The sequence below is a fragment of the Hoplias malabaricus genome, chromosome 8 (assembly GCF_029633855.1).
Source record: "Hoplias malabaricus isolate fHopMal1 chromosome 8, fHopMal1.hap1, whole genome shotgun sequence".
NCBI lineage: Eukaryota > Metazoa > Chordata > Actinopteri > Characiformes > Erythrinidae > Hoplias > Hoplias malabaricus.
The window spans coordinates 39,503,740-39,524,447 of NC_089807.1; the positions used below are offsets into that span (position 1 = coordinate 39,503,740).

A 20,708-nucleotide genomic window follows, 5' to 3' on the forward strand; every position below is an offset into this window, starting at 1 on the left:
GGATTTGATTGCCTTGTCGCTGCAGAAGCATCACAACGAACATATTTGAGACAGTCTCTCACGGTTTAACTTCTGCCTTTGTGTTTGTCATAAGAAGGGTGACGTTTTTCTAACAGAAGCATAAAGCTGCTGACGGTGGAGTGCTGACGGTGTGGATTATTGCCCATTTCCCTTGACACAGACCTTTACTTGCACATTAAAATCATTAATCAGAACTCTTTCACTTCAACATAAACGCTATAAATAATACACGTTCCATCAGCTGTCGGTAAGGCAGGACTAATCTAAAGTTAGCACGTTTGCTGTAAATTTACAAGCTCAGAACTGCTGCATAAGTCAAAGAAGATGTCACCCCCATGACCATAGATGAAGAGTCTGGTGTAGAAGAGGTGTATGAGTAGGTGAAAGGTAGGAATTAATTATGGCTGCACAAAATAAGGACATTCAAGTGTCGTCCACGCTGATTGTGTGTTTGTAATACGGAGGGGAAACGACGCTGTTTCAAAATACAAAATACTCTGAAGCCTAAAATGTTGACAAGTAAACAAGTCCGCACACACCCAAGACAGGTTTTGGGGAATGCAAGTCAACACGGGGTTAAAAACTATGCGATTTTTCACTCTTAAAGGGCCAATAGCACAGGAAACCCAACCCGTTCCACATTGTTTAAATAAACCACTTTTATGTGATACGTAAACACTGTCGAAGTCACAGAACCTACTGTTCACGTCCCAGTCCAGGCACCCGGTTTTTAATTTATCGTTTGCATGATGTCACAAAACCCAACTTTATTCAGGGCTCTCTGCGGAAAAACATAAAAGAAGTCACATCTGGGTTGTTGGCTACCTTTAAACAAGTGACTGCTGGACCACATTTTTCTTTCTATCTACAATCTTACTTCTGTAAACTATGTAGTTACAGGTTTAATAACATAAACAAATGGGTGAAACATCATACGGCTCCATGTGTTACAAAAGCAGGTCAAAGGTAAACCCTGGCAATCTGCTAATGTGGAGTTTGAGACATTAAAGTTGCGCTAAGCTAGTTTGACGTGGGACTTGAGAATCCCAAACCCGTGTCATGCACCACGACAAAATTCTGTGCCATGTGACTTCATCTCCTGCACAGTGTTGGACCTCCACAGCCCGCAACCGGGTTCTCAGTACAGCACGGCACAGTGGGAACCAAGCATATAGAGATTTGCTGACTTTTTGTGCCATATTGTGAATTTAAGTCATAGATAAGTGTATCAAATTGTGCTGTCATTAAATAGTCGCGTGACCCTCGAACTCCCAGCACAGCCACAGAAATAGCTTTACGCAGCAAACACATCAGCACTGCGAGCCATACCCCCAACAACTATTACCCAGGTAACCATTCTCTGAACCAGGACCACCCTTTTCGAGCTTGTGATTATGACGTCAACACACAGACGTCTGACGTAGTCAGAAAACTCCGGGAGAACTCTTGACAAATCCGACCCCGACACCTCTGTCTGTTTAATTAATGACTAATTCTGACTTTACAGGCTGACCCACAACAGCAGGATGACACTTTTTTGTAGCAGACATGTTTTCTCTTTACTCAGTAATGCGACTTATTTCAGTTCTAACAAACACATGTCACGGATTGCAGCTTTAAGAATCACTATTTTCAGTTGAAATAGGGGAAAATCCTAAAAAAAACATAAACCAGGTGTAAGATATGAACGCTTTAAAATAACCTTCTCGTAAAAGAGGTGATTGTAAGCTGTTAGAAAGCGGGATATTTGCATGGAGGCTGGATGGCTTTGCGGTTAAGCCTCAGACCACAGCGCATTTGAATAAGAACTGAGCTTTAAACGTTACTTACATAACGCCGTAACTTTTTCTCCGGCGGAGACTTTCTGAGCCAGCCGGAGCACACAACATCTCCCCCGCTCATTTTCGCACCAAACCTCCTTGTTTTTAGCCCGGTTTAGAGACAGGAGCCGTGAATTCAGACCAGAGTCTGCAAAAGAAATGGCAAAAGAGGCGAAAGACGGCGGTTAGATAGGGGTTTGAGAAGCAAAGGGAAGAAGAAGGAGGAGAAAAATACCTTCAGCTTCTCGACTCCACTCCACAGCGACGCCAAACTCCCAGGAATGAACTCCTTCCCTTCCTTTCCTTTCGGAGGGAAGAACACAATCCTAAACGAATGATATTCCCCCAAAACAGACAGATATCCGTAGGTCTGAACCACCTCTGCTTTTCCGAAGTGTAAATAATCCCCGCTTCTCTCTTCGTTGTTTTTTTTTTTCCCAACGGACGAAACCAGTCGACTCCAACCGACGAGGTGACGCTCAAACCGCCCAAAAACAAACAACTTTGGCGGCTTTAACCGACGCGTTTTGCTCCAGAACTAAAGGTTTCTCGCATTTTTTGGTCCCTTCTCCGACACATTGTTGAGCAGAGAGCAGCTTGAGGCTGTTTTAGTCAGTAATTCTCCGTTTTTTTCCCTCGACCTTCCCCTCCTCTCCGCGCTGAATGATTGACAGGCGATAATAACCGTCGATACTTTTCTCCCAAACTCCAACTCCAGAGGAAAGAAAAGGACTACAGACAAGGCATTATGGGTAATGAAGTCTTTGAGCTATGCCTCGCATAAAAAGGCTTTAAACTGTAATATGGCGTACTCTAAACTCTAAATATCGATGTTGAAATATACACTTACTAGACCGGATCCATGAGAATCACAGAGGTAAACGATAAAAGGGAAATATTTAAAAAGAACAAAATTAAAAGCCTTGGTTATGTGAGGACTACATTTCCCAATTTCCCAGAATGTAGTTACAGCGCCTTGTCCAGAAATCCAGAGTAAACTGTCAGGGAGATCAAGAAAACGAAATAAATTAATAAATAAATACATTTCAACCCCAATGGTATAATTCTGACGATTTTCTAAGTGAAAATAAATAGCTTACAGCTCTTTTACAGGGAACATGTCTCTGCAAATTTGTTGAAGACCCCCTCGTTAGCATGAGTATCATGTACGTAATAAGCAGTCAACGAAAAAGGCTACGCATTTCCGGTTTGAGACAGCGGTTTTCCACAGACATTTATACAACCAAGGTTTCTTACATCACAAACTTAAGGAACCAATCAAATCACCTCACTGGGCTGAGCTTGTGAGCTGAAAGCAATTGGCAGGAGTGGTGGATGGAGTTAGACGGGGGCTAATAGCATATGCATAGATTTGTGCGTACGGCATGTGTAGGATTTAAACCACGTTTAAGACTTTAAGGGATTTTTGTACTGGGAAATATAAAAACTACTTCTAAATATGCAATTCTGATTACTATGAGTTTTTAGACGTTTAATCGATGATAATTTTTAATGATAATGCTAATTTTTTATAGTTTATTTTATTCCAAAGTGGTAAACGCTGCAAATAAGAACATTATAAATTAAAATTGGTACTCAAAGGACCTCCATTAAGGACAACACATTGTGTTATTTGACTAGGTATTTAAGACTTAAAACCCCATAAAACAAATGTATAGAGCATATATTAATATTTAAATGGCCTCCTATGCTGTGTCTGGATCCTGTATATTATCGAGAATGCATTTTAAAGCAGATTTTAGAATCCTGGTTGTTAAATGGATGAAGTATTTCTTAGGGGTTTTCTTTCTTTCTTTTCTCTGTGTGACACTGGCATGACTGGAATGCTGTTGTAATGGGAAACGCCTTCTCCAATCAGTTCCACTAACAAAGCCCTGCTCTCTCTCTCTCTCTCTGCTGTTTGGAAACAGACTGCTGTCTGAAGCTCTAAGCTAAAGATGATTGCTCAGCAAATCTTTTGTGTTTCGTGATTCCTTCAGTAAGCAGATTAGCCCATCATCATCTGTTCTAGCACTCTTCAAATTATCACACATTTTATTCACTCATTAACCTTTGTTTAGTCGTCTTTCTGAAAGCCTGATAATGGCCAAGTCCCTGGGTACCGCCATAAGTTACAAATTCCTGTGACATTTTAAGAGTTTCTTTGATTGCATGCAGTTTTCCTGTTTCATTTATTGGGGTTTTCGTTTGCCACTTCCTTGTTTGCCTCATCTGTGTTGAAAATAAAATGTAAGGTTTCAAATAAAGTTTTAAATCATGGATTATTATTAAAAATCTGCCTGGAAAGATTTTGCACAGCTTACTCACTCGTGGACTAAACTCACAGACAAAAGCACTTAAAATTAATTTAATATCTCATCTATAGATAAATAGCTAGTTTGATTGTAGTGAGTAAATCCTGCTTTTCCCAGTCCACACTGTTTTGAAATCATTAAATCTTACATATTTAAACATGTCCCACCATTCAGCCAATAGCAGTTTAACCCCACCTCCTCCCACTTAAGATATAAGGTGGTTTTCTGATTGCTTTATAAATGGGCAACAACAGAGGTTACACATATGTAATAACAAACAATGACAGTTAGTGGTATATAAATCCACACAAGTGCAAAATTAGCATTAAAAACCAACCCTGGAAATATAGGAATAAATATTAGCTAATAAACACGGCCTAAAAAACATCAAATAGCAGCAATCTACAGACCCACATAGAGGGAGGGAGCGTAGAGAATGTAGCCCCTACTTTACCGAGTCCATTTCTAAGGAAAAGGTCCTGAGGTTCAAGCTTTTGCAAAAGTTTAAAACATTTATGAGATGCATTAAACGCAGTGGCATTTTTAACATGGCATGTGTGAGCGTTGTATAAAGGAAAGGAGCAGCTCATCTCAAACTGATATAGCTGCCCCCTCACAGCGCTGAGGCATTAGCTGCATGTTATTATGTATATTTTTTGGTGCCCGTTGCTTTCACTGCTATGGAATAACTTGGTGTACAGTGGAACTGCTGTAGACATGGCTTTTAAGACCCTGCTCATATTTTATGCATATCATACCCTCAGACTATTAGTGCCCGGCGCAGTTCCGGAGCATTTTGATAGATTAGGGGAAAACACGCACAGAAAAGGAGCTTCAGGTTTCTCGCCACTTCCCACTTTCTCTTTCAGACAGATTAATTTAGGTTAGGTGGGAGTGGGCCAAAGTGTGGATGTGTCCTTGTGAAATAGCTGTGACAAAACGCTTGGTTCTCAGTTGTTGAATAATTGAAAGCCATTGATTTTACCAAATGGTCTTGGAGGCAGTGAGAGCGGCGCTACTCCACGGCACACACACTGCAAAGCTAATGGGTTAGAGGGGGGAGACTTAAGAGCTAAAAGAGCCACCCTCCCCTTCTCCTTAAAAACCACAAGACTGGCTTTGGTACATTATACATATGAGCATCTCCATTAAGAAATGCACCTCCAGAGCACTCAGCTTCTATTTAGAGTGAAGGGGGCTGTTCCAGGTCTGACGCCTGGAGGCTGGGAATACTGCATGCCCAACCAGGCTTGTGTGTTTGTGTGTGTACGAGCGAGAGAGAAAGTGCACACGCCGTCAAGGTTCATCTCAGGACACGAGGGCAGTGGCTTAGTCACAGACGCTGCCAGAGTTTGACTTATGGCTGATCTCATGATGACTCTAAAAGGTCTCCTAATAAAAGCAAGAATAAACCTTGTTAACGTTTGAAGAAGAGAATCAGGGGTTTCCTGCCATGTACAATGCTCTTATGCATCACTGAGCTGCTCAATCTGACATGTTCAGAACACGTCAGGGAAAAGCAAACCTAAAAGAAAAGAAGTAGAAATTCGTAACATTTCTTTGCCTTTATTCAGAAACAAACCAATGTCTTACGTATTTGGACACGTTTCATGTGAATTTCAGTGTCTGCTCATGATCTCGGCAAAATGTTATGAACAACACATGGGCACTTTCCAAACAGCCTCAGCACAACTACCCCAAATATTATCGGTGTCCACATCCGACAGCACCACAGCTGGATGTGGATCTGATGGATAACAACAATCGATTTCAGGTTCACAGCCAAACTATATGTATATCATCAAAATCACTACATGGAATCTTAATGAGAGGGGTCGAAACATGGGTCACGTCAAGATGTCTGCATTACTCAGTGGTTGAGATGTAAATGAAGTGATTTCACAGTGTTTTGACGTAAAAAAAATGGTTGGACACATATTTACCTTTAACACTGCACTGATTTCTTCACAGCGCTGGGATAGGAACCAGGGGCAAACACATACATTGACAATCCAAAGTGAATCTACGGAGTTTGTACGGGAAAATACTGCTTAAAATATTGTTGGGGGTAGGTTTGTGATTATTAAATTTAAGCGATTTTATGCCAAAGGTTTAGTGCAATGTCAGTTATAGGCAGCCATTTTGTAGTCTTTAGATACTTTGGACACCTGGTTCCGACTCATTGTAATTCGGCAAATTTCCCTAGAATGGAGCATTACATGTTTACTACTCTAATGACCTTGTGATGACAGAAACAAGCAGAAAAAAAAACAAAAAAAATATCAGTGAAATTCCCATTTAAACCATTAACACAATTTCAAAACTCAGAGTCACAATAATTGTATTTTACTCTTTCAGAAATGAAGCCATTAGCCAAGAACTGAGGAGTGAATGTAAGGTCCTCCATCACACACTGAATAATTAGCTAATTAGCAGCATGGTATTAGAGTGGCAGACCAGTCAGTTATCCATATTTATCAAGCAGCGCACAGTAAAAGGAACAAATCTTTTTCCTGTTATACTTTCATCACGCTGAAAAAGGCAAAGACGGATCGCAGCGCTCTTACTTTGGCAAGTTTGATAAATACGGCCCATTGTCTGGAGGATGAACGTCAGACACAGTCCATTAGAAGCACTTAAAAACTATATACATATATTTTGTACATGTAATAAATCACATTGCTTCTAGAATGATCCTTTACTGTTGGAGGGGGGGGAAATGTTGATCACATATTAACACTGTACAGCAAGCACAAGGCTTAAAGGCACGTAAAATTAGCTTAAAATCCAAGGGAAAACACTCCCTGAATGCAAGAAATAACTTAGTGAAAACCATAACTATATATAAAAACAGCAATATCTGTGTCTCCCCCAAAAGTCACCCCCCAAACCACCAGAAAGTTGGATTCAAATATTCAGCAGGCGTGTTAGTTGAACCTATTCACACATGTTTGTCTGGGTCTATGTTGCTGACACAAAATTTAGCTCAAAACTCAGTATTGCATTGTTCTGTGTAAATTTATTGCATCAAAACGTCAGTTGACCTATCCAAGGGCACGCGAGTCGACCCTATCCGAGCAGAGGAGAAAACAAACCGATGTTCAAGTACGACGTGAAGGAGTAGAGCCGAATGGTGCGAGTGGCTGAGAGATTTCCGCTCTGAGTTTAATATATTCACCAGTTCTTCAACGTATGGGTATCTGCATGTTCCACGAGAACTGGACCATGGCTGCACCAAAAAAAGAAGTGCTTTAGTCAACACTTTCTATGAAGTAAAAATAAAGGGGAAACACATGCAAACCAGAAAGCCAAACTGTTTGAGTTACTAGGAAATGAAACAGATTGGATTTAAAATGGAGTCCAGTGTTTAGGCTTCAGAGCTGGAGTTCAGGTCAGTGCACTGTGAGAGAGCGGTTCGCTCTCAGAAGACCAGTCGGCTGACAGTGTTGAAGCCCCCTCCCCCTCCCCCACCTGAAGGACCACAGCTGCCTGGAGGCTCGTTGTCGTCCGAGCCGTTGGGTCGAAACGAGCAGGAGGCCGAGGCTGTCTGGAGAGCACGGGTTCTGGCGTTCAGCTCCTGCTCCTGTGAAGAGGAGAAAGCGTGTTAACCCCTTCAAATACAAGCCTGTTTATACTTGCATGACTATAACTATGATGCTTCTACATAAACAATGACGGCGAGTCTTTTATGTGAAGCACTGAATGGCGCCCCCTTTGTGTGAGTGAGAGTGAGAGTGAGTGAGTTTGAGCCAGTTTCATGAGGTGATTCGCATCTGATAAAAATGCATTTATAGACCATCAGACTTTAAAGGGAGTGTCTACGATGGTGGGGAAATGAAGATCTCTCGAGTGGCACTTGCAGTTAGACTGTTTGAAGGCATTTCCACTTTATATAAGTCAGGAATAGAGCAATATCCTCATCTCTGTTGAAGTTTTTCAATATTTGGAGCAGAGAGAGAGGCAGTGAGAGAGAAAGCCTAGCATACCGGACTGAGACAGTTTTTTTTTGTTTTTTAAACTCATTTACAGACACCGGGGCTTCGTAGACACATTTAACAGGTTTCCAGAACGCAAACAGACAAGAGAGCTAACGAACGGCGAAGAAACATCTTCTGAATTTTAGAAAAATTGATTTCAATTTATATTTTTTTCTATTTTCAATTTCGTGAACGTCGTCTAAGGGGTTAAAGAAAACTTTGGTGTAAAAGATAACGCAAAGCTTATCTGGTCAAACAAGGGTGGCGAAGGAATCAACAATAAAGTTAAACCAAACTCTGGCCAACAATGAATGAATGTGTTATCAGTTAATGAAAGATAGTGTTGACAAACAGCATGATGTCTTTAAGTTCAGATCCTACAGCTGTTCTAGGGTCATCGTGTCATATGCAACTTTCCCGTTTGTCTGAAAAAATACAATCAAGCAAAAACACCAAACCCTAAACCTGTATAAACTTAATAAGGCACCTCCCTCACGTTGTAAAAGGCAATAATGAATTAATAAATGTAATAAGCCCAGTGAGTATTTTACAGTAGGAGGTTGGGAACCCTCTGGTGGTCATACACCATCTTTGCCATGCTTTTACAGACAGGCAAAAGTTTGTATTGCTGTAGAAGTGCATGTGATGCATAGGCATGGGCTGGTCTTTAATTGTTCATAACCAGATTCCAGTTTCTTTAATTAGCCTTTCATTTTTAAACAGTGTTCACACTAACAGGACATGGACAAACTGATATATGAATAAAACAAAGTGTACAATATGAAGTACATTATACATTGTCTGCTTATTTGAATACCATAAATCAGTTATCACTGCTGTTGCTACTCTGGGCTCAGCACTGCGGAAACTGCGCTATGTAACATTTGGAGGAAGTGTCCATTGATGTCAGGGCAGTGCTGTAAAAGTGAATTACACCCTGCAACTGTAGGGGAGCCCAGGAGAAAAGTTATGTGCATGGAGCAAAAATGCTGCTGTTGGTTTCTCCTGATTTCCTTGTGATTGTTTTAATAATCTGATCATTTACATATTCGCTGGTTTCCACATGCTCAGACCTTCACTAAGAACAAACCTCTAGAACTTACCTGCAAATACAGTTTGTTGTCTTTGGTGATGGCGTCCATTAGGTCTTTATGAAGTGGTGGTTCTCCGTTAAACCTGGAGCCGTTGACAGTACCTTGCTTTCCACCAGGCTGTGCGCCAGCTTCTTGTTTCCTGTAGATGAGAACATACGCCGTGTCCTTGGGGAAGCGACTTGTGACATTTTGCACAGACTGGAAGTTGGTGAAAGACACACGGCTGTCGTTGAACAAAAACCATTCGCTGGAGTTCTGCCCTGCACACTCTGCAACATCCTGAGAAGCTGTGAAGCTCTCGGATTGGCCAATGTTGTTGAGCCCCACCTCCATTTCAGGGCTTTTACAGCAGGGTTTGTGTACTGATGTGACAACACCGCACCCATCGGTCCCGCTCACGTTCCTGCCGTACGAATAGTAGTGACCACTTTCTGATGACATTCCAGAATGCATCACAACTGAACTGAGGACATAAGGGACAAAATGCGTTCCTGCCCTTTCTCCTCCCTCCTTCCTGACATCTCTTAACCTTTCTTCTCCCTCCTCCTCCTCCTCTTTTCGTGAGGGTTTTAGCTTCTTGGCCAGGTTCTCACCGCTCTCTGGGGAGTCCATTGCTGCCATGGGTGAGGATGAGGAAGATGAAGATGCAGCAGCATTGGAGACTGATGAATAGTGCTGATACACAGGCAGGCCCATATACAGTGGGATTTCCACGTTTTCCAGGATTTTGCGGCGCACGTGGCATGTGGCATCATAAGAGAAACGCAGCAGAGTGAGGATGAGGTATTCAGGGGCAGCCACCACCCTTATGGCTTTCTCGGCCCTCTCCAGTGACCCACAGCGCTCGCAGAAGTAGCAGTTCTCCTCCTCCAAGATCTCCGGGGCAAGAAAATACTCTACCAGGTCCCTCAGGGACAGAGGCGGCTCCCTTGCAGGTCGCTCCACACTCTGGGCCTCTTTAACAGGGCCTTCCACGTTTTCACTGCCCCCGTTGACTGCTCCTTGGCACGGACCCAGGGTGGACTGTGGGGCAGAGGGGCAGAAAGCCAGGGAAAGGTCCGTAAAAGGTTCCTCTTTCTCAGACAGGCTGTGGCACTGCAGACAGCGTATGCTTGTGGAGAGACGGCCACCGAACATCCGCTCGACCAGAGTCTGTCCGTCGCCCTCAGCGTCCACAGGTTCGGTATGAGATTGAGACGGTGTATCGGTCACACCATGAACTGTGGCATCATCAATGCTCTCAGCCTCCGGAGAAACGACCTTGGGCTTCGCAGCCTGAAGAGCTCTGAGAGTCTTTTCTTCTTCATGCAATCTTAAGAAATCAAAAACAACAAAGTGAGCGCTTGATGCAATATTAAAGTTCACACAGACAGTGTTTTTCAAATTTTCTGCAACTGTAGACGTACTAACGCAACTGCTCATTCAAGATGCTTAGTCTGTGTTTCAGTCTTGTGAGGTCACTGCTCTTGTATTTACTATATTTTCTCTAAATCAGGGAACATAAGAGAGAACAGTGTAGAAACATGTATGTGATATGCATTTGAAGTATTATTATAGGATGGATTTTGTGCTTTTGAGTTACTTTGAAGAATGAACTTGGCTTGCTTCACCAATGTTATGTAACATACTCCAGATCTTCAAAAAGCACTACTTAGAGGACTTGCCGATATGTTAAAAAAAAGACTTGGGCCTCCTGAGCATCAGACTTCACCACAACCCCAGCGCCAAAAAATTTTAAGTTGTGCACAAACTCTCATTAAAAGACCAAAAAAAGATTAAAAATCAGCTGAGACTTGGGCACGTGGTTAAAAAGATGAATCCTGCACATTTACAGAGGACTATCTCTCAGCCTTTTAACTACGGGATTACATGTGATAAACTACGGTTTACACTGGAGCAGAATATACACACAGTATATCATGTATTGTAGATTTTCCTTAAAAGTACCTGTCCAAAAGAAAGCGTAGATATTCTGAACAGTCTTGTTGGGAGCCAGCTGTGAACCAGGGTGGTCGAGATGAATCCAGGAAACACCTTGGTGCATATGCTGCTCGCTGGAATTCAAGGAAAGTGAACGCAATGAAAATAATCTCATTACAGTCTCTCATTGGTAACGCCATCTTAGCTAAAAATCTGTTCTGCTACAGATTATTAAAGTGATACAAATGCTGAGAGCACAGTCAAATCTATTTATTTCATTATAACCGAAGAAATTCAAATAGCAGCTTCTTCCAAACGCGGAAAGAAATTTGATAAACGCCTTCCAAATGGTGCTGTTGATCAGAATAAAAATAGTGTTGTCACGGAACCAATTCTGTGACACTCTGCTGTGTTTGTCTTCTTCCAATTATTTGTACTGCAAAGTCTTCTAGGCCTTTTAATGCCTTCCAAACCCAGTCACAAACTGTTCCATGTAATGAGCCAGTATTTAGTACTGCAGCGACAGCCTTGTCCAAACACCTCTAATACTACTGCAAGACCATGGACTTTATGTTTACTGTGTTCCTAGCATACTCACGGCTTCTCATGAAGTAGCTATGGCTAACTATGACCTATGGGTAGCTATGACCTAAACATTAAAAAACCATAGCTTAAAAAACTCACTATTAAAACAAGACAAAGCAAGCCTAGTTTCATCAGTCCATGAACAGAGGCTTTAGGGATCATTCTGGGAGAAAATCCATTTCTACAGTTGGCTAGCTCTGACGAAGTGATTAGCCTGAGAACAGTTTACTCTCTTTCCAGTAAATCGTACATTGTGTTCAGTATTAAAATCTTAGTTCAAGTTATCAGGTTTGCTCCAATTTGCTGCGCAAAAACAGCACAGGAAATATTGCAGACTTTTGCGAAGTCCAATGATATTCATTTATGCAGCAGAGAGCTGGTCAGTTATTCAGAAGCACCTGAGTATTCTTTGAGGGCCTGTTGAACTATGCAGCCAAGACTGACCAGTTTTACAGTTTTACTGAAATCACCATCCATCCATCCATTATCTGTAACGCTTATCCAGTTCAGGGTCGCGGTGGGTCCAGGGCCTACCTTGAATCATTGTGCGCAAGGTGCGAATACACCCTGGAGGGGGTGCCAGTCCTTCACAGGGCAGCACACACACACACACACTCACACCTATGGACACTTTTGAGTCGCCAATCCACCTACCAACGTGTGTTTTTGGACTGTGGGAGGAAACCGGAGCACCCAGAGAAAACCCACGCGGACACAGGGAGAACACACCACACTCCTCACAGTCACCCGGAGGTAACCCACGCAGACACAGGGAGAACACACCACACTCCTCACAGACAGTCACCCGGAGGAAACCCACGCAGCCACAGGGAGAACACACCACGCTCCTCACAGACAGTCACCCGGAGGAAGCCAACACAGACACAGGGAGAACACACCACACTCCTCACAGACAGTCACCCGGAGGAAACCCACGCAGACACAGGGAGAACACACCACACTCCTCAGAGACAGTCACCCGGAGGAAACCCACGCAGACACAGGGAGAACACACATTTCTGTATATGCTCTGAGTGTGAAGAAGAATGCCACAAACCTGTGTATGAGCTAAAAAAGCAAAGAGGTGTTGAAGCTTCTTCATCAGGGTGTTAGAGCCATTCAGATGAAGAGATAAGACGTTCCGTCTGAAACTGCACACAACAAAGAGATCCGTCTTAAGATTCAGAGGTAGGTGACGGTTTTCGGGAAGTAATTAATTGTCCGTTATATCATTATATCAGTGAGGTCATGGCTGCACGTTCAGGTCACGTTCATGGCTGCACTCACTCTGTAGCCATGAAGAGGGTCTGAATGATGCTGTTCATGTAACAGGTGTTCCCCAGGTTGACAAGGCCGGTCTTCCCCGTCTCTGATTTGCCTGTAAGCCTCAACAGTCCTGAGGCGAAAGATTTCGACTGCGAGGTCCACGCACTTTGGTTCAGCACAAACTTGATCTTCTCTTCACTAGGTTTAGGCAGTTCCTGGATTAATAAATAAACAGGGATATGTGACTACTGTAAAAGTTTAGATATCACTGTTAGTTCTGGAGAACCCTGCACTGTGTCGACTGTTCTTCCTGCTCTCACTCACATGCTGGTAATGATCAAAATTATAATGTGATTATTAGGTTTTGTCTAATGATCAAGCCCTTCATGGGCAGAATCAAAGGTGTTAATAACAGAGAATACGATGCACAATGTAAAATATTGTCTTTGACTCTGTCAATGTTCAATCAAATAGAAACTTCAGAGGGTCATGTCAGGGTTTTTCTTAATATGTAATGTGTTAGTAACATGTTAATAAGATCTATTTATGAATTCCAAATTTTGTTATATACAGGAGGTCCTCGGGTTACGTCAGTCCAGAGTTACGATGTTTCGTGGTTACGACACATCTCCCATTTCCTGTATAAAGCCTTGTTTTGACTTAAGTGGTTTTGCGTAGTAAACAACGTAACGTGAACTTCGTGTTTGGTGTGCGTGGCGCGGCGGAAGAATACACGGTTACGCGGCTCGGGGCCGAGGAGGATAGGTGTTAGGATAGGATAAGTGCGTACAGTATGTTATTCACGTACAGTATGTACGTATGTTCCAACTTACACCGAAAACCAGTTTACGACGCGACGTAGGAACATATAATGGAACATGTATATAAATAACATGTGCCAAACGCACACAAACATTTATATCAGTGAGTGATATAAATGTGTGTGTGCACGTGGCGTATACTAGTGTATAAAAATGGTCATGATTCTCAACATACCTCTCCAGAACAAGGCCAAATTTGGAAGTCTCACCTTAATGGCTTCAAGGATGCTGTCGTAGAGGTCGGGGAACCCAGAGTACTGGTACATCATGCAGTGGATTAGCTCGGTAAACTGCAGCAGAAAAGCTTTGCTGGTGGGGAGCCCATCGTTCTGTAGGGACTGCACCAGCGGCACAACATGGGGGACCACCTTGTTCACCAGAAAAACAGTTATATCACTCCTTAGCACAGTCACAACCAAGCTACTGACTGGCTGTGTCTCAGACGATTTTCACAACTACTGAACATACTCTGACTCCACAGGTTTCTCTACAATAAAACCAGACATCAAACCACTCTATAAGAGGTTAACGTTTAAATTTTAAAACAAAACAACTCTCGTTAAAAGCATCTGTGCTGCACTGCAGTTCCGCAGGAAGCCCAGTGGGGGCTCTGATGGTCTTACCAGGTGGAATGCCTCTGGAGAGTGCTGGAAGCTAAGAAGCATATGAGAGAGAACTGCTAGTGCTCCCTGTCTCACAATGGGGTACCACAGTCGATTAAAGACCTTAAAACATAGAGCAGAAGAAACAAACAGGACATTCTCAACTCAATATAACTTTACAGTCAAATAATAATGTAACATCTTACAATAACACGGCAATAAAACATTACTGCAATTTATAATCTAAGTTATCTTAATCTAAAGATGAATACAGGACGTGTACACGGAATAATTAGTGTAATAATCAGGATTTATGAGTGATTGTTTGGTGCTTATTACAATATTTTGAGGTCCTTTGTGCCTTAGAAAACAGGGGCGTTCTTGCCCTTTGCCTCTGGATATTTCTAACAGTGGGTGCAGATACAAATTCTGTCTTGTGTAGGACTTACAAAAATCTCTTTCGATCTGAGCACATATTTACCAGTTCAATTTTAAGCAACGTGACGTCTATCAGAATAGTGAACTTCTGCACAGCAGCCAGTCCTTTCAGTAGAGCAATAACCCAGGTGTCAACGTGATTGGCAAGAGGCCACGACAGCCAGTCGATCATCCTGAAGGACAGAAAAGAAAAGATGTTAGAAAACAAACAGGAGGTATAAATGAATCAGAGAGAGAGAAAGAATGAAAGAGAGAAAAATGAAAGCCAGAAAGTGAGAGAGAGAGAGAGAGAGTCAGGCAAGGTCACAACAGATTACCATGGCAATACTAACAAAACAAAAGCTCAAAGCAATAGCAGCATGGCCACACAGAAAGCCAGGCGACCTCCTGACCCTTCAGCTTACCATCCCCCATTCAACAGACTCATCACAGGGGCAATTCAGACTTTCATTCATTTTAAAATACTTTTTGCATTTGTAAGCACTGCTAGGTTTTCAAGTTAGTCTAATAAAACTCTTACAACCACTCACTCATGTTTATTAGTTATATGGTGACAAACAAAACACTATTCTACAACAGTCAATGATTCATTCATTCATTATTTGTAACCGCTAATCCAGTTCAGGGTCGCGGTGGGTCCAGAGCCTACCTGGAACCATTGGGCGCAAGGCAGGAATACACCCTGGAGGGGGCGCCAGTCCTTCACAGGGCCACACACTCACACATTCAATCACACACTCACACCTACGGACACTTTTGAGTTGCCAATCCACCTACCAACATGTGTTTTTGGACTGTGGAAGGAAACTAGAGCACCCGGAGGAAACCCACGCAGACACATGGAAAACACACCACACTCCTCACAGACAGTCACCCGGAGGAAACCCACGCAGACACAGGGAGAACACACCACGCTCCTCACAGACAGTCACCCGGAGGAAACCCACGCGGACACAGGGAGAACACACCACACTACTCACAGACAGTCACCCGGAGGAAACCCACGCAGACACAGGGAGAACACACCACACTCCTCACAGACAGTCACCTGGAGGAAACTCACGCAGACACGGGGAGAACACACCAAAGTCCTCACAGACAGTCACCCGGAGGAAACCCATGCAGACACAGGGAGAACACACCACACTCCTCACAGACAGTCACCCGGAGGAAACCCACGCAGACACAGGGAGAACACACCACACTCTTCACAGACAGTCACCCGGAGGAAACCCACGCGGACACAGGGAGAACACACCAAAGTCCTCACAGACAGTCACCCGGAGGAAACCCATGCAGACACAGGGAGAACACACCACACTCCTCACAGACAGTCACCCGGAGGAAACCCATGCAGACACAGGGAGAACACACCACACTCCTCACAGACAGTCACCCGGAGGAATCCCACGCGGACACAGGGAGAACACACCACACTCCTCACAGACAGTCACCTGGAGGAGACCCACGCGGACACAGGGAGAACACACCACACTCCTCACAGACAGTCACCCGGAGGAAACCCATGCGGACACAGGGAGAACACACCACACTCCTCACAGACAGTCACCCGGAGGAATCCCACGCGGACACAGGGAGAACACACCACACTCCTCACAGACAGTCACCTGGAGGAGACCCACGCGGACACAGGGAGAACACACCACACTCCTCACAGACAGTCACCCGGAGGAAACCCACGCGGACACAGGGAGAACACACCAAACTCCTCACAGACAGTCACCCGGAGGAAACCCACGCGGACACAGGGAGAACACACCACACTCCTCACAGACAGTCACCCGGAGGAGACCCACGCGGACACAGGGAGAACACACCACACTCCTCACAGACAGTCACCCGGAGGAAACCCACGCGGACACAGGGAGAACACACCAAACTCCTCACAGACAGTCACCCGGAGGAAACCCACGCGGACACAGGGAGAACACACCACACTCCTCACAGACAGTCACCCAGATCTCCTCTTTCATTGTATGAGAGCAGTACAGAAAAATTGATACCAATTTCTTTTTAATCTGTTTACATAATTTGTCTAAAAGCATTTTTCTAGAACTAGCCTCTCCCACAGTACTCTCACATGTATAAACTAAAACAGAAAAATCATACAAAGAGAAGATCATTTGACCTGCTGAGTGCTTGTGTCATACTGGCGTCTTTGACGTTCTGGTCAGTGGTAAGGCTCTTGATGAGGACAGTGATCATCTGTAAAGGGATGTGCTGCACCAGGCTGGCCAGAGCAATGGAGGGCTCAAAGGATGGGTCTGCAATCAACACACACAGTGATCAACTACAGCAAGCAAAGTTGTCCAATCACGTCCCTAGTAAACAACCAATGCAGGCTATTTAAACGTTTTACACCAAGGGTGTTATTATTTTCATAAAATACCATAAATTAGGTAATACAAGGTTTTTAGAACTAGACTGAACATGTGCCTTGGTATTTTTACCTTTCCTCCCTCTCTGTCTTTTATTGATATTACTGTCGTATTTCTATAATTTATAACAAATATGTTTTACTCATTCTTGTGAATACAGTCCTCACACGCTCAGTGTTATTTGCTTGTTTTTAAAGGACATGTTTCCATTTAGCCTATTGGTTTCTAAGAGATGAAATGAAGACTAGATAACAAAAGTGGCAACACAAAAAATGTTCCTGATATACACATCAGTTTGGAGGGTGTGCAGCTGTGTCTCTGACCTGTGGAGGAGATGATGGCAAAGACCTCCTGCAGCGAGGGCAGCAGTGTGGCTGGCTCTGCCTTCCAGATGCCCTGCAGCAGCGTGGCCACGCGGCTCACTTGAGTCACGTATCGCCTCAACTCTGCCTCCTGACCAACAGGGCACTGAAAATGAGCAAAAGTTCGCACGAGCTGTTGGCAGAAGAGCGCGGCCGTTTTGTCGCGGGGCACGCACTGAGGGAAGTCAGTCAGTAGTGCAGCCAATTTGGCACAGAGCGGGGCATCTGGGCGTTCACAAACTATCCGCAGTACCTCCGTCTGCAGTACTGGCGCCAGTTCTAGAACGGAGGGGCAGCTGAGGAGAAGCCGCAGGCAGCCGTGAAGGAAGTCCAGAATTGCTGGGTCCCTTCGGTCCAGTGACCCATAGCCTTGCTGCAGAAGCCCAATCACAAGCTCTCTGTTAAGAAAGCGGGCAAACTCATCTCGATGGAAGCGGGCGTAAGCCTCCTGGACTTGCTGTCCCACTTGCCGCTGGAAGGCGTCTTCGCCCTGAAGGATGAGCCGCGTAGTAAGATGGTACAAAGCTTGGCATTGCTCCTCCGTCACCTCCTTCTCTGCTGCCTCCACCACTTTCTTCACTATAGCACGTTTGATAGGTAAAGGGTGAGTGGAACTCACCAGAGCTTCCAGGATCTTATCCATCTCCCTTTTTACTGCACCATGAGGTAGCAATGGAATGCAGAAATAGCTGTGAATGAAGGACAAGAGGCACAGGGTTAACTAGAATACAAAATAGCACAGCATTTTTGTTTAGATATCTAAAAGGACCATTAAATGTTTTACATATTACAGTACAATGTCATACCTATGAAATATTGTTATTATAGATTTTTGGCTGATAATGTTAAATAAACAACATGTAGTTTCACTGTCACACAGTTCAGGGGTCCTCAAATCCCTCTCTGGGTACCCTGGTGTCCTCCCACAATCCCTAAACGTGTGGTGGTAGGTGGACTGACTATTCAAAGGTGTCCATCTGTGTGAGCGTTTGAGTGTGATAGACTAGCACCCTGTCCAGGGTGTATTCCCGCCTCGTACCCCGTGAATCTGGGTTAGCTTTTTCTGCAATCTAGCAATCCAGCACGGAACAAGCGTTTTGCTACTTGAGCCTCACACACCTTGCCGAAACACGCATGCACAAAGACGGAATTTAATTAAATGTGAAAAACAGCGTTTCACAATTTCACATCATTAACACAAAACATTAGGAATGACCTCTTCAAATTACTACATATTTTCTTCCTGTTATGGGGTCTACATTTGCAGACCCTGGGGAAAACCACTGTGTTATTTATTAAGCAGGGTCAGATGAAATGTTGCAGGAAACAACAACGGACATTACACAGGACATTACCCACAAATCTAAATACATTAATTTAAAACCCAACACATACTTTAAAGCAGTGTAAAAACAATCTATTAGAAAATGAGTAGAATATTAGTAACCACTGAACACAATAACCTTATAAACAGGAGTCTGTATGGACTTCCGACGTCTGGTTCCTATCACCAACAGTGTAAACAACTCTTGGCGAATTATTCCACAACAGAGCGTTTCACACCTAACAACTCCGGGTGATTATTTTACACCTTAACCGTATAACTATGCTTGAATGTTTCATAATTAAATCAATTTTACCTTTAAACTTCAACATAACCCGTTAGCTAGCGCTCGCTTTAGCTTGGCGCAGTGGTTGATGAATAAACATTTAATGTGTATCGTGTTTTGTAGGTGATATAAAGATAGAGATCTGTTCAGAGAAACGGAAGCAAACGTCCAACACGGTTTAACACAAATACAGCTAACGTTTGGGGGTTTTACGAGGCTGGACTTAACTTCTGACTGGAATTTTCCATACCACCTTAAAAGTCCGGCTGCTACAACGTAACTGCTGCATCATTTAAGGTGGAAAGGACCTATGCGAAAAAGAAGCCAACCACAGCTTCGTGTTGGTTTTTAAAAGCTCTCTGCGTCAATAAAAAATGGGTAACGACGAAGCACTTACCACAGCCACTCATTTTATAATCCGCCACAAAAAAAGAACCATTTATTTAAGCGATATTACATGTAATGTAGTTTAATGTGATCTGCTTCTCTGTTGTGATTCTCTGTAGTCAGCTGACGACGCTAACGTCACTCCAGGACCCCGCTCGTGTCTGAGAGACCGCCTATCAAAACTATGATATCTATAATAATTAGAGGTGGAGATGATATGTTTTATATTTCAGATCAATTATTTTTAAGCGTTGTTTAAAAATGCAGATTAAATTTCGATGCTGTTACTATAGACTTTAATCCACTTGCTATACAGTGCTGCCCCCTGCAGGTCCCTGTCTGTTACTACAGCAGCAGATTTGTTAGTTCATCTGTAAAACAAAACAAAAAACAAACAAAAAAACTGATTGTTCATTTTACCATTTCCACTTACCATACAGACTGTAGTCCATTTGTTGCTTTGGAAACTTTTTAGCCCCCTTTCAGCCTGATTTGGTTGGTATATCACTGCAGTGACACTGATATTGTGGTGGAGTGTGTGTATTGTGCTAGTATGAGTGGGTCCTGGCAAAAATCACGTGCTATAAAACTGAGCACACATTAAAAATGCTCAGAAAAGCGCTTTGGGCCACATCTGGGAAACATGTGGATACACCTGCTGAGAAAATAGTGGCCCAAATGTGACCTCTGGTGACATGTGGCCGACGTGTGGCAAGTGGGAGGTCCTCTAGTGTCATCTTTCATTGTTTACTATTGTGGGTAGAGCGACATAAGTTTTTAAACATCTACTCCATTAGACACACTTACGTTGTAGGTTCACCCTGTAGATGTAAAGTCAGAGACAGTGGCTTATCTATTGCTGTAGTTTTTATTAGACTTCCTCTATTCTTTCTCTCTGCTGGGATATGACGTGTACTACAGATGTAATCTGTGATTTAAAAAAAAAAAACGTAATTACGCCACAGTGCGTCACATTACGTCACATCACAACTCGGCCGGTCCATCTGAACCATACGAAATCTCGCGACATCTGCCGCTGCTCCCTTTAGCAGACCTGACTGAAGCCTCGCGATATTTGTGGCGGCCCTCGC

The 20,708-nt window shown here is 43.4% G+C and overlaps 2 protein-coding genes across 5 annotated transcripts in view; both read right to left on the reverse strand.

The window, feature by feature from the left end:
* The window catches only part of gab1 (GRB2-associated binding protein 1), a 53,784-nt gene extending 51,271 nt beyond the window's left edge, over positions 1-2,513 (reverse strand). For both annotated transcript variants that reach the window (XM_066678680.1, XM_066678679.1), the window contains exons 1-2: positions 2,077-2,513; positions 1,852-1,989 (exon numbers count right to left, since the gene is read on the reverse strand). In XM_066678680.1, the coding sequence (XP_066534777.1) occupies positions 1,852-1,923 (72 nt within the window). In that variant the 5' untranslated portion in view covers positions 1,924-1,989; positions 2,077-2,513. The remainder of the gene's footprint in view (positions 1-1,851; positions 1,990-2,076) is intronic.
* Positions 2,514-5,724: 3,211 nt separating this feature from the next.
* On the reverse strand, positions 5,725-20,500 carry usp38 (ubiquitin specific peptidase 38). 3 transcript variants are annotated; one of them, XM_066679605.1, is made up of 12 exons: positions 20,425-20,500; positions 19,906-19,988; positions 17,582-18,309; positions 17,009-17,144; positions 14,903-15,032; positions 14,443-14,544; positions 14,029-14,187; positions 13,020-13,213; positions 12,790-12,883; positions 11,175-11,281; positions 9,237-10,539; positions 5,725-7,739 (listed from the first exon to the last, which is right to left on the reverse strand). In XM_066679605.1, the coding sequence occupies exons 3-12, from the start codon at positions 18,261-18,263 to the stop codon at positions 7,578-7,580; spliced, it is 3,069 nt and encodes a 1,022-aa protein (XP_066535702.1). In that variant the 5' UTR covers positions 18,264-18,309; positions 19,906-19,988; positions 20,425-20,500; the 3' UTR covers positions 5,725-7,577. The 3 variants fall into 3 exon arrangements, with proteins under 3 accessions (XP_066535702.1, XP_066535701.1, XP_066535703.1); XM_066679604.1 differs by lacking the exons at positions 19,906-19,988; positions 20,425-20,500 and adding an exon at positions 19,628-19,859; XM_066679606.1 differs by lacking the exons at positions 19,906-19,988; positions 20,425-20,500 and adding an exon at positions 19,084-19,133.
* Between the last annotated feature and the right edge of the window lie 208 nt (positions 20,501-20,708).

Bases quoted from the DNA above. Each gene is read 5' to 3' on its own strand.
- usp38 (XM_066679605.1), bottom strand. From the start codon at position 18,263: ATGGATAAGATCCTGGAAGCTCTGGTGAGTTCCACTCACCCTTTACCT. The intron at 15,033-17,008 runs GTCAAATGATCT...TCTGTCCTTCAG, and splicing joins ATGACACAAGCACTCAGCAG to GATGATCGACTGGCTGTCGT. The intron at 12,884-13,019 runs GTGAGTGCAGCC...TGTTGTGTGCAG, and splicing joins ACCCTCTTCATGGCTACAGA to TTTCAGACGGAACGTCTTAT.